We start from the raw sequence: 14,283 nt of genomic DNA on the forward strand, positions 1-14,283 counted from the left end.
TACACCGTGGTCTTTCGGCGGTGTTTAAGCCGGCCGTCTTGGCTTCTGTCACCATTGGCATTGAGTCTTTCGATGTAGGTAGGTCGTTGTGTGCCGGTGCCTTGGCCGAATTCCTTCATTGCTGCATTGTTAGCTCACCTGGTTTTTTATACCACATCTTTGGTTATCGGACCAGCGAATGACGTCATCTCCTCCAAAGTATGGCTTATTCTCACTTGTCTTGGACGATCTTCTACTTCTAGCCTTCCACCGTGCATTTGGTGTCCACTGTACTTACTGTACAGTGCCTGGTAAAATTGATGTAATGGGTTTTTGACCGTCAACGCCATGAACCGCCATGAACCGCCATGAACCGTCAACGCCATGAACCGCTAACACTCAAAAGCCCATTTATCGCGCCTTATAAAGCAAAACGCAAACCGAAAGCCATGCCTCTCAAGCGAGGCGTGCTTCCGTGGTCACGTGATCCACAGGTGTAGCTCATTATACCCGCACGCGCGACACGCTTTGGCGGTCACGTGACCAGCCACTCTGGAGGCGGGGATCCCCGCCGATGACGTCACCGGCTGGAGCAAGGAGATTCCTCGCTCATGTATTTCGACGATTGCGTGTTTTATATCCAAGCAGAGATGCTTTCACGGCAAGATAACCGCGTGACCGGAACCGGAAGCCACAACCGGAAAATTCAAAAAAATAAATTTTTTGAGCTCGTACATCGGATCTCGGCTCGTATCCCAAAGCAACAAACCGCCCGAGCGACGGCTCGTATCCCGAAAAACTCGTACGTTGGGGCACTCGTAAGCCGAGGTACCACTGTATATATAAATATAATTCCGTTTCCCGGTTCCCTGTCGCTCGCCAAGCGCCGATCAAGTCAAGTGCTTCGAACAAGTGCAAAAAAAAAAGTAGTACTTTATCCGTGTGCTGGTGGGTAAACGAGTGTACCGGCCTTACACGTCCTGGAAGCAAGCGGTCGCAAGGTGCACACTTGCTCCGCCCGCTTCCAGGTCACAGTAAGGCCCTTTAATAACCAGCGCAAAAATACGTATTTACAGAAATCATTTAGAAAAAAAACCAATAAATTGCTACAGTCGTTTATCGAAATCCCATTCGTGATGGCTCACGCCACCTATATCGCGGCATCGGTGCGCAAAGAAGCCCCAGATCACCTGCTCCCCCATGTATGTACCCATAACTTCCAAGTTCGTAAATCATATTGGACAAGACAAGACACACTCACCTTTTAAAGAAGACTTGCTTGTACAATTGATCCCAGCGGTGCCTCCAAGATTGTCAGGGAATTTACTGGGGGACTCACAGGACTCCAAAGACCGGACACAGGTTACAAAAGGTCTCGTTTATTAAACTGTATTCACTTCATCCAATTACCAAAATGATACCGCATAATATAATGGATCAGGTTAACTCTTTTCGCTGGTCCTTCTCTCCATCCGACACTCCCGTTCGGTCAGCGCTTCACGTAGCAAGTACTCTCGACTCCAGCTGCAGCTCCCGCTTATATGGACCAACTCGACTTAATCCTCTGTCCGCTGAACTCGTAATCTCCTCTCCGCCGACGTCACCGGTCGCCTTCCTGGCGCCAGCTAGCCCCCCCTGCTGTGAGTTCCATTTATCAAACAATAGGGGGGTGCTCCAGCCTGGGGCTGTGACCAGGTGTTTCAAGAGACCATCATGTTCGTGCACATTCCTAACTCATTTACAAACCCGTCCCCCACAGAGTTTGCATGTAAAATGCATCTGCTTTGTTACTAGGTCAACCAATAAGTTACCAGTGCCAATTAATAAGTTACACTGAATTACACTTCCACATTGGTATAGAGGAAATATGGGGAAGACGTGACAGTAGTGACGAATTTGTAAATGTGTAGATTTTTGTACATATGGGGTAAGGGCAAGGGTAGGGTAGGTGACAGGGGGGTGACGTACGGTAGGGACGAGCTTTCTCACTTCGCCCTCCGTACGCATTTCGCCTTGCATTGCCTTATTGACGTGTACCCTTGTGACCTTACCCCTCGCTCAATTGTCTTTCTTTTGTCTCCCACATGACCTGTGCGCCATTGGGTGCCGAGGGGAGCGTGCGTGAGGTGGCCATTGTGCGCCCGAGATTCCCAGAACCAGCATGCATTGCGTTGATGTACCACTTTATGGACCGCTGTTCTGCGGCCAAGTACCACTTGATGGACCCCAGGTTCTGGGGCAGGGCACCTCTGTTGGAGACCGGCCATAGTGGCCAGGGAATCTTGCTTGCCGACCTCGGTAAGGTGGCACCTATGCCAAACAGGTGGACCACCCTTAGTTGGCCCCTGAGGCCCTAAATAAAAACGAACACAAGTTGTGCTTTTTGTTATGTCCAAATAGGCCGCATGAAGCCAGAAGACGTCGGGAAGAACATCGGCCCAGCAGAGAAAGTGAATACCACCACCAGTTGTTTTGTTGTGTTTATTATGAACCATGGTGACTGCGCACCGGGTGGTGCTTTTGGTGCTTTGTGGTGTTTTTGGTGCTTTTGGGTGCTTTGGTGGTATTGGTACTGGTGCATCGATGCAATGCGTGCTGTCTCCTCCCTCCCAACAGGAATTTCTTTGTTTTCTTGTTCCCTATAAAGAAAAAAAAAAAAAAAAACACAGGTCCTGGGTTGCGTTGCAAAGAAGAAATCACGTCATTGTAAATAATGCTCCCCCACCGTAAATGTATAGTTTGAGAATAATTCCGTAATTCGGTTAGCTGTGGGCTTGAGTCTGTTAGACAGGGTGCAATGCAATAGGGGGACAGACTTATTTGTGTTTTAAGATTGTCACACTCAGGGTCAGGTTAATTGTAGAGGGAATTACACCTACGTGTCACACTAAGTTAAAGTTTAGTAGGCCCGAGTACGGGCCTGAAGAAAGGAGGGTGCAGTGTAACGAATGTGGAAACGTTACAATGTGAACGTTACAAAAGTATGGTAACACCCTGTTAATGTAAATAATGGTCGCAGCCGTCCTCCTAGTTAATTCCATGAAACTTACACGCAGGTCACGATATATCTTTTAAATAGTGTATTTCCTTATTCCATGTAGGCTAAATATGTGTTTCCCACTAGATTGACTTTGCATTGTATCAAACAAAATAAGCGTAGGCCCTTCCAATTTCCCCAAACATCTCCGCTCTCCAAAGTTCCTTTCAAAAGGGGAGTTGTTTTCAATCCCGCAGGCCGCCATTGCCCATGTGCTTTGAGTCGGAGAAGAAAGGCGTGTCTCCACCTCGTCATAAGAGGGGAGGAGTGAGCCAGCCCTAACAGCCAATCAGCACCGCGGTGAGCGACCCGTTAGGCGTGCCCTCGGAGCCGGCGGCTTAATTCCACCCGAGGTGATAAAAGCGACTGTAAGGGACTGCTTTACCAGATGACTTGGGAGATGACCTGGGAGATGAGCAAAGAGGCGGCACCAAGAGGAGCGGTGAGATGCGAAATGCTCCAAGCCAAAGAGGAGAGGTACTCGGCAAGGAAACCAGCTTTGGAGAGACGCGCTGAAAGGAGGGAGACGGCTCCACCACAAGAAGAGGAGCAGGTGTGCCGAACCAGCGCGTGACGTCTACCGCAGCGGATACGCGACGGAGGGTTTTCCCGCCAAAACCGCGAGGAATTGAGAGCTGCTGCCTCTGACTTTGCCTCCCTCTCAAGCAATCCACCTCAAGCCCTACCTGCCTGCAATATCCCCTGTGTAAGTGTGAACGTCCTGTCCTGCTCGTTGTCTTGGGGTTAAGTAAAAATGAATAGTGTAAGTTAACGATTCGCTGTGTTACTGCTTCTTCCATCCATTGCTTGTGTGTGTATAATAAATCTGTTCTTCCTCCGTATTCTTCTTCTTCTTCTTTTTCATTCTCTTTCGGTCGCTTTAGAGGTTTCCCGATTGAATATCTGTGGGGCGATCTGGTCAACGTCGGGTGGAATCGGGTTCTAATCGGGGAGTAACTTTTCGGACGCGGTTAAATACACCACCGCTCGGTCAATATAACATCTAAAACCGCGTCTGTAACAGTATTATTTGGTTGCAATAATGTATAAGGAATGTGCTCACCATGGTTATGGTACATTGACCTTCAGTTATGATCTGTTAGGCTGGCCCGCCCTCCCTCCCGCCCGCCCTCCCGCCCTCCCGCCCTCCCTCCCTCCCATAGAAGCACCTTTAGAACCACCTTTAGAGGCCATTTTTCCCTGCAGAGCAGGGGTTGGCCTTTTTGGGCACCGTGGTCCCCTTTTTGAAGCAATATTGTGGCCGGACGCCCTTCCTGCCGCCAACCCTGTTAGTCGCCTCTTGCGACACAGGGAATTACCAGTGAACTGGTACTCAATTTACTGACCTCGGAAGGATGACAGGCTGAGTCAATCCCCCTGGTGTTAATTCAGTGAACGACCGGGATTCGAACCCAGGATCCTCGGATCCCAAGCTGGCACCCTAACCGCTAAGCCAACACCAGGCCTCCCACATTGAGAAGAAAACGTTTTGTTTGCTGAACATCGAGAATGTCATCTTTTGAAAGGTTGGCCACTTGGTAATGTTACAGCTCATGCTGGAAGTTGGTTGATGATTTTCATTATTAGTTATGCCCATTATTTTTGTAAACCCAGCACGAATGCAAAATTTGGTGGAGATTGGGCCAGCTGTTATTATCCCCCCTCCCCCCCCCCCCTATAATTTTCAGACGTACACGTAAGGCACACATACGCCACATATATGGCACACGTAGCACCACAATACCTACCACCACAAGTTCCACCACCTGTACATACCACCACCACCACCACACACACGCATGTACCACCACACACACATGTACCACCACACACACATGTACCACCACACACACATGTACCACCACACACACATGTACCAGCACGTACCACCACCACAACACGTGCCACCACCACCACAACACGTACCACCACCACCACCACAACACGTACCACCACCACAACACGTACCACCACCACAACACGTACCACCACCACAACACGTACCACCACCACAACACGTACCACCACCACAACACGTACCACCACCACAACACACGTACCACCACCACAACACACGTACCACCACCACAACACACGTACCACCACCACCACAACACGTACCACCACCACAACACACGTACCACCACCACAACACACGTACCACCACCACAACACACGTACCACCACCACAACACACGTACCACCACCACAACACACGTACCACCACCACAACACAAGTACCACCACAACACACATGCACCACCACCACACACGCCCCACCACCACACACGCCCCACCACCACACACGCCCCACCACCACACACGTACAACCACGACCACAACACGTGCCTCCACCACCCCACACGTACCACCACCACCCCACACGTACCACCACCACCCCACACGTACCACCACCACCCCACACGTACCACCACCACCCCACACGTACCACCACCACCCCACACGTACCACCACCACCACACACGTACCACCACCACCACACACGTACCACCACCACCACGCACGTACCACCACCACCGCACACGTACCACCACCACCACACACGTACCACCACCACCACACACGTACCACCACCACCACACACGTACCACCACCACCACACACGTACCACCACCACCACACATGTACCACCACCACCACACACGTACCACCACCACCACACACTTACCACCACAACCACCACCACACGTACCACCACCATACACGTACCACCACCACCACACACTTACCACCACCACCACAACACGTACCACCACCACCACCACACGTACCACCACCACACACGTACCACCACCAGTGCCACTACCAGTACCACTACCAGTACCACCACCACTACCACCACCACCACCACCACCAGTACCACCAGTACCACCACCACCACCACCACCACCAGTACCACCACCACCACCAGTACCACCACCACCAGTACCACCACCAGTACCACCACCACCACACACATACCACCACCACCACACACATACCACCACCACCACACACATACCACCACCACCACACACATACCACCACCACCACCACACACATACCACCACCACCACACACATACCACCACCACCACACACATACCACCACACACACTGCTGCATTGTATGTAAGGGCATAGCAAAAGTGTGCATGGCCTCATAATTAAGGTGGCATGTTGGAACACTTTTATCAAATGCCCATGCCCGAATGCTGTTTGTTGTGTATCTAACTTTACTTTGGGAAAATGCATGTGCAGTGTCGTGACCTGTGCGAAAATTGATCTTTTACTCTGATTTCCACCCCAACCTCCAGATGCCTGAATTTCAGAGTTCAAAGCGATGGTCTCATTACCATAGATCTTACAGACCCAGTAGTTGAAGATTTGGTTCAACCGAAAGTTAGAGCGAAACAAGAGGAGCAAAATGAGGATGCAGCATTTGCATCCCCTTGGGGAGAGATGTCTGATTTTGTTGACCAGGTGAGATCTACATCAAGCCCCCTCTTTCCTTTTTATAAAGCCACTCGTGGAGCAGTTCACGTCTTTCTGCTTTATTTGGTTTTGTTTATTACTTGCAAAATCGAACATTTGCGAGTACAGTACATTGGTTTCCCTGAGTAAGTTTGTCTGTGTCTGTCTGTCTGTCTGTCTGTTTACAGATTGCAATGCTAGACTGAACTTTACAAAATTTAACTAACTTGTGAAGCTAGTTCAAAGCCAGAAGCCTATTGTTTTGGAAGTCAATAGGTCAAAATGGCAAAGGTCAAGTTCACATAACATCGACAATTTTCATCGATTGACTTGACATCTATACAGTATGCAGTGGAGTGCAAAAGTACGAGTCCAGCAGGAAATTTGTTAATTGAGAGGTGATGACAAAATATATAATTGTAATATGAAACCAAAAGCACTTTCAAGGTATTTCCATGAACTCTTTAGGATATAACAACACTTATTATAAAAGGAAAAAGCAAATCTGTCTTTACGTATTGTAACGAATTTGAGAAGTGTAACGGTTTTGAGAAGTGTAACAATTTTGAGAAAGTGTAACGAATGTGAAAAGTATGGTTTTGTTGTGTGTAACACCCTCGTAATGTAAATAATGGTCGCAGCCGTCCTCCTAGTTAATTCCATGAAACTTACACACAGGCCACGATATATCTTTTTAAATAGTTTATTTCCTTATTCTATGTAGGCTAAATATGTGTTTCCCACTAGATTGACTCTGCATTGCATCAAACGAAATAAAGCGTAGGCCCCTCCGATGATCCATGGCAGCTCAAGTGCCAGGGATTCCCCCACTTGAGCTTTGACAGCAACCGTTTATTGCAGTACTGAACTGCTGTGCAACGTGACGGCGCCTTACCTGCAGCTGCTGACCAGTTTTCGCCATTTGCGGCCATTACGAACAAGGGGAGTGGCTAGAGAAGACGGGTCGCCCCCCTCGTCATAGGGGGGAGGAGTAAGTCGGCCCTGCTCATCCAACCCAGAACAAGGGGTTTGGCTAAGAGAGGGCGGAGCGGGAACCTCCGAGAAAGTGCGCGAAGGTTCGGTGAGAAACCAATATAAGCCGCCGCGGGACGCACTCCACCCTCTTGCTCTGACCCCGTCCTCTTGCTCTGACCCCGTCCTCTTGCTTGCTGTCGCTCGTTGTTGCTGGGGAGAAGGAAGACGCCTGAACGAGCAGGTGTGTGCGAGCCATCGTGCGACCAGCTGCGCTGCAGCTAAGGGGGCAGCTAAGGGGCCGCAGGCCACGAAAAGGACGCGCCAGGCAGCAATCCACGCTGGACTCTCCATTGCCTCCCAAAACAACCATCCATCCTCAAGCCATACCTGCCTGCAATATCCCCCGTGTAAGTGTGAACGTCGTCTGTCTTGAATGTTGTCCTGGGGTTTTTAAGTAAATTGAATAGTACTAGGGCATGCCCGTACTATATCTATATCTAAAATTATATCCCCCCCTCTATTTACATGAAATGGTTTGGTCCATGAAATGTTTTGGTTCATTCGCAACGCCAAAGCGAACGGTGAACGCTTTACATGAAATGGTTTGGTTCATGAAATGTTTTGGTCCATTCGCAACGCCAAAGCGAACGGCGAACGGCTTGCGAGTACAGTGACAATCCCCCCGGGGTTTTAATTAGTTTTAAAACATCGTTTAACGCCAACATAGCGCCAACATAGTTTGCCGACGGGAAATAAATGAATACGCTCTCAAATGTGCCATCCGAGGCAGAGTGTGTTCGCCACGTTCGGCACACGCGATAGCTCGCTGCTCTCTGATTGGTTGAATCGTTTTTTGGACATAGCTCGGTAAGTAATTGTCCGATTAATATGAAACCTTGAAAAGGCACATCCTCGGGTCCCCAGCAATATACCTGGCAAGTTTAAAGTATATCGGACCCGTGGTTGTCGAGAAACAGCGGTCACAGACAAACAAACGTACAAACAAACAAACGTACAAACAAACAAACACACAGAGATTACTGGAATTATAGATAGATAAGCTAACGATTCACTGTGTGACTGCTTCTTCCATCCATTGCTTGTAAATAACTTTGATCGCTCCTTCTTTTTGCTTGTGTGTATAATAAATCCTGTTATTCCTCCGTACTCTGTCTTCTTCTCTCTTCCTCTTTACATTCGGTCGCTTTAGAGGTTTCCCGATTGAATACCTGTGGCGCGATTGGTCAACGTTGGGGGAGTCGGGCTAATCGGGGATCCTGTAACGGTCGCGGTTGACCATCCGCTCGGCCCAAAGTAACATCTTGTCCGCGACCCGTAACAATTGGTGTCAGGAGTGGGATACGAGGCCCGAACCAAATTTTTAAAACGTGTAGGAAAAAAAAAAAAAAATTTGGTCAAAATTACGAGCTGCCGAAATTGCGTTGTTTTATAAAACCCGAATTTTGAGATCGCGCCATGGACAATCAAGGCGAGCGGATGTCGGTGGGGGAGATAGACGGGTTAGGGGTAACCCAGGACCTCGGGGAAATGTATGTGGAGGAAAGGGAGGAGGAGAGCAATGGCAATGTGGTTGAGGGAGTATCAGGCACATAAAATGGCGGCCTCGCGCACGAGGTTACGGGCGCGCAAAATGGCGCCTCGCACATGGCCACGGCGCCCGCAACCGTAGCAGCGCCGCTGGTGGATTTGAACCTTTTTTTTATACAAATGAAGGCCCTTATGGCCCAGAATAGCGAGAAATTGAGGGAGGACATGGGGGCCAATAGCGAGAAATTGAGGGAGGACATGGGGGCCAATAGCCAACGGTTAGAACAAAGGATGGGGTCCAATAGCGAGAAATTGAGGGAGGACATGGAGGCCCAGATCGGAGGGTTGGGGAGTAGAATAGAGGGATTAAAAAAAAAATTTGAGGGGTTAGACAATGGGATAAAAGAGGTGAAAAATGGGTTAATGGGGTTAGAAAATAGGATGGAAGACAAATTGCGGGAAATAGGGGAACAATCTGCCCGGGAAATCAAACGAATGGGGAACCAGATAGAGGAGGTGCAAATCGGGTTAGAAAGTAAACTGGATGCTCAGAGGGATGAATTGGGACAGATGAGGGTGGCATCTACAAAAGAGATGGAGGAGATGAAAGAGGGGATACGACGAGGTGTAAGTGAGGAGGTTTCGGGGCTACGCGAGGAGGTAAAGCGAGGTGAGAAGCGTATGGAGAAAGAGGTGAGGAATAATACGGCTAGGTTACAGGGGGGCATAGAGGGTCTGACAAAGGGAGTAGAGCAGCTGACAGTAGGACAAAGGGAACTAGCGGACCAAGTGGAAAAGAACACTGCAATCATCGGGGGTTTAAAAGCGATACAAAAGGACATTAAAAATGAATTAATAGCGACACAGAAGGAATGTCAAATGGTACATGAGGGATTGACGAAGAGGTTGGAAGAGGTGACAGAAGTAATGGAAACGAAGGACCGGGAGGTAAGGACGCACATAGAAACGGTTAAAGTAGCGATGGAGGAAGAAATAGAGGGGGCGCACCGGGAGCTGAAGGAGGTAAAGGAAAAATTAGAGGAGGTGGAAGAGGGGGTGAGTGAAATTAAGAAGAGACGGAGGGAAACTAAGAGGGAGATAAAGGAGGAAGTCATGGAATATGTACAAGGTCTGTGTTCAAATCATGATGAGGTGCTCACTAACCAAATAAAAAGTTTGCAGGTGGCAGAGGAGGTGCGACGACGAGGTACAGAGGTGAGTGGCAATGTATATGATGTGAGGGGAGATTCAGTCGCCTTGGGGGGTGGTGTAGACCCGGGTGTTCGTGAGGGACCAATGGTAAGATGTATGACTGGTCCGGAGTGTATGGACAGAGGAGGTGTGCAAGGAGGTTTGGCTATGGGGAGTGAGGGGGGTGCTGGTGAGCAAGGATGTGGGGGTATGGCGTGGGTAGCGGGTTGCGGAGGGGCGACCCAGGCATCGACACCAGGAGGGGTAGTGTTTGGAGGGATGGGGGACGCGCGGGAGCCCCCCGGGAATAGCGTACTGTGGGAGCCCGAACGGTTTGGTCCCGCGTTGATCCCGCAAGGAGTGACGCGCGCGGTCCGACCTTCGGGCGCCCACAAGGTCCCACTCGCGCCGTATGACGGCAAGAGTGATTTGAGGGCGTACCTGGCGCAGTTTGAGTACGTGTGTAAAGGCAACGGTTGGAATCCGGACGAAGGTGGAGTACACCTGGTGGGGGCACTGCGCGGTGCGGCGGCGGAGGTGCTGACGGCTTTACCACCGGGTGCTCTCACCCTGTCAGCCCTCCGTGCGGCATTAATTAATCGTTTCGGCATTGAACAGCAAAGCGAGCTTGTTAAAGCTCAACTTGCGCAGCGAAAACGCAAGCCCCAGGAGACCATCGGGGAACTTGCTCACGATATTCGCCGCGCGGTCGGGATTGCACACGCGGACATGGCAGCGAGTTCCCAGGAAAGCCTGGCGCTGGATCACTTTATTCAGGCCCTTCCGGAACTGGAGCTCCGGCAACAGCTCGCCATGTGGCACCCGCAAACCATGAGTCAGGCGGCCGACGCTGCAGCCCGTTGGGAAGCAGCGAGGCCCCTGGCCCGGGGAGGCGAGCGCCACGCAGTGGCGGTGCGTCAGATGGGGCCCGTGATGGGGGGCCCTGACCTGGAGAGCATGGTCCGGAGGTTAGTGGATCGGCGCCTGGCGGGACCTGGACCATGGCAGGCGGCCCCAGCGGTGGCACCCGGTAGTCCCCGACAGAGTACCCCAATTCGGACATACAGGGGGGGGAATTTGGAATACCGGAGGCAAGCACCTTACCAGGTGAGGTGCTATAATTGTGCTCGGATGGGTCACCGTGCATGGGAGTGTCGAGCTCCGCGCCGGGACGTCTCCCGTCAACCGATGCCCTCAACTCCGCCCTGTATAGATCGGCCTAGCCGACCTCAGACACCCCCCCGCCAGGGCCCGGGAAACTAGAACGTGCCGGGCATGCAGGGCGGTGTTCGGCAGTAGGGGATGGAGAGAAGCCCTCGTTGACGCGACAGGTCATTCATTGTGGCCAAATTGGGACGGGTAGTTTGACAATTCGGTGCAAAATTGCCGGCGTGGGGGTCGACGCCGTGGTGGACACGGGAGCCAGCGCCACGATCATCAGCCCCGTGGTCCTTAATTCGAGTGCAGACGGCTGGGGTAAAATCCAGCGTCTGGAAAATCGTAGTTTGCAGTTGGCTACCGGGGCAACGGCTCCGATCATAGGGCGTGGTTTTGTGACCCTCAAGTTGGGATCGGTAAAGCAGGAGATAGAGGTTTGGGTGGCGGAGGTGTGCGACCCGTGCTTAATAGGGTTGGATTTGTTGACTGCCAGCGGTTGTAAAATCGACTTGAGTCGGGGGATCCTGCGATGGGGAGAGGAAGAGCTACCATTGGAGGGGGTGAGCACGACTGAGAGGCGGGAGCTGGAGGCTCCTGAGGCCGTGACCATCCCTCCGGGGGCCGAGGCCATAGTGCCGGCCCGATGGTCAGCTCGCCCGACATGGCAGGAATCCTGCGGCCTGGTCGAACCGGTGGCAGCGCTATCCATACCTGGTTTAATCGTGGGCCGTACCCTTGTAAAAACGGACGGGCCGGTGGTGGCCGTCCGAGTAATTAATATTAGCACAGAACCACGCACTATAGTGAGGGGCACGAAGGTAGCTGGCTGCACCCCAGTTAGATAAGTCGCGTCAGTGAGGGGCGAGAACGTCCAGCCGAGCCGGCCCCAGGGGGAGCCTTCAATAAGTTCTAGGAATTGGCCCGATCCCATTTGCGAGATGGTAAATCGTAGTAGTGTAGAGTTGGGAGGTACCCAGAGGGAGGCCTTACACAAACTGGTTGGGTCCCATTTGGACCTCTTCTCCTTGTCCACCGAGGATATTGGACGTACGGGCCTGGTGAAACATCAGATCCACACCGGTGAGGCCCGGCCTATTCGTCAGGCCGCCCGACGGCTCCCTTGGAGCAAGAGGGCGGAAGCTGACGAGCAGGTTGAAAAAATGCTCGACGCGGGCGTGATCGAGCCCTCGGGAAGTCCTTGGATGTCACCTGTTGTGCTGGTTAAAAAGAAGGATGGGACCACGCGGTTCTGCGTGGACTATCGCCAGCTAAACAACGTGACACTCAAGGACTCATATCCCCTGCCAAGGATTGATGACACCCTCGATGCCGTTGCGGGCTCAAATTGGTTCACAACTTTGGACCTCAAGAGTGGGTATTGGCAGGTGGAGATGGATCGGACAGGGAAGGAGAAAACGGCATTTTCCACAGGTAAGGGGCTGTATCAGTTCACTGTGATGCCGTTTGGTTTGTGTAACGCCCCCGCCACCTTTGAGCGATTAATGGAACATGTACTAGGCGGCATGCCATGGCAATCATGCCTGGTATACCTGGATGACGTCCTAGTACATGCCAAGACCTTCCCCCAGGCGGTAGCTAATTTGGACCAGGTGTTCGGGTGCCTCAGACAGGCAGGGTTGAAGCTGAACCCGAGTAAGTGCACTTTGTTTGCAAGAGAGGTGGCCTATCTAGGTCACGTGATCGGCCGCGAGGGGGTAAAAACGGACCCAGACAAAATTAAAGCGGTAGAGGAGTGGCCCGCACCACGTACCATCAAGGAGGTGCGGGGAGTTTTGGGACTCTGCTCCTACTACCGGCGCTTTGTGGCGAAATTTGCGAAGTTGGCCCGTCCCCTCCACCGGCTTACGGAGAAGGGGACGCGATTTAATTGGACACGGGAATGCCACGAGGCCTTCAAAAAATTGAAGGGGTGTTTAACATCCGCACCCCTTCTAGCTTACCCCACTAGCGACGGGACATTTACCCTGGACACGGATGCGAGCCAGGAGGGATTGGGCGCAGTTTTGTCCCAGACACAGGAGGGCGTGGAGAGAGTGATTGGTTATTATAGTCGGGCCTTAAGTAGGCCCGAGCGAAATTATTGTGTCACTCGCAAAGAGTTATTGGCTATGCTGGCTGCCATGAACCATTTCCACCCGTACCTGTACGGGCGGAAATTTTCGGTTCGAACTGACCATTCCTCCTTGCAATGGCTCCTTCGGTTCAAGGAACCGGAGGGCCAAATTGCAAGGTGGTTGGAAAAGTTGCAGCAGTACGATTTTGATGTGACCCATCGGGCCGGGAAGGCCCATGGTAATGCAGACGCACTCTCTCGGCGTCCTTGTCTGGGGGAAAACTGTAAATTTTGTGCGAGACACGAGGAGAGGGAGCAATTGGGCGATTCTGCCCCGATTCTCGTCGTCCGGGCAACCCGGGTGAGAGGGCCAATTTTGCCACTAACCGCGGACGAGGAATTTGGAGAGTTGGCTTGGAGCACGGCCCAGCAGGAGGATCCTGTTCTGGGGCTGGTGTTCCAATGGGTCAAATTGGGGCAAAGACCAAAGGGGGAAGAGGTCACCCCCCCTCAGGGCGCAAACAAAGGCGTATTGGGCTCAGTGGCAGACCCTGGAATTGAAAGGCAACATCTTGTATCGCAAGTGGGTGGAGGTTCCCTCTGATAGAACTTCCTGGCTGGTGATAGTCCCTGACAAATTTAAGAACGTCATATTGCAACAGGTGCATGGTACCCGCTCCGTCGGCCATTTGGGCAGGACAAAGACAATATCTCGGGTCCGCCGGAGGTTCTATTGGGTGAATATGGGGCGCGACATACAGGACTGGTGTCGGAGATGCGACGCCTGTTCTGCCAAAAAGGGACCAGCACGGAGGATGAGGGCCCCCCTTCAATTACATCAGGTGGCGG

General features: G+C 51.8%; 2 protein-coding genes across 2 annotated transcripts in view; one reads left to right on the plus strand and one right to left on the minus strand.

The window, feature by feature from the left end:
* PDHA1 (pyruvate dehydrogenase E1 subunit alpha 1) overlaps nucleotides 1-14,283 on the minus strand; it is a 143,834-nt gene that overhangs the window by 66,626 nt on the left and 62,925 nt on the right. The window lies entirely within an intron of this gene.
* SMS (spermine synthase) overlaps nucleotides 1-14,283 on the plus strand; it is a 114,408-nt gene that overhangs the window by 26,263 nt on the left and 73,862 nt on the right. The window contains exon 3 of the mRNA XM_078772328.1: nucleotides 6,332-6,497. Within this exon, the coding sequence (XP_078628454.1) occupies nucleotides 6,332-6,497 (166 nt within the window). The remainder of the gene's footprint in view (nucleotides 1-6,331; nucleotides 6,498-14,283) is intronic.

Source organism: Myxine glutinosa, chromosome 2 (assembly GCF_964187855.1).
Source record: "Myxine glutinosa chromosome 2, kmMyxGlut1.1, whole genome shotgun sequence".
NCBI lineage: Eukaryota > Metazoa > Chordata > Myxini > Myxiniformes > Myxinidae > Myxine > Myxine glutinosa.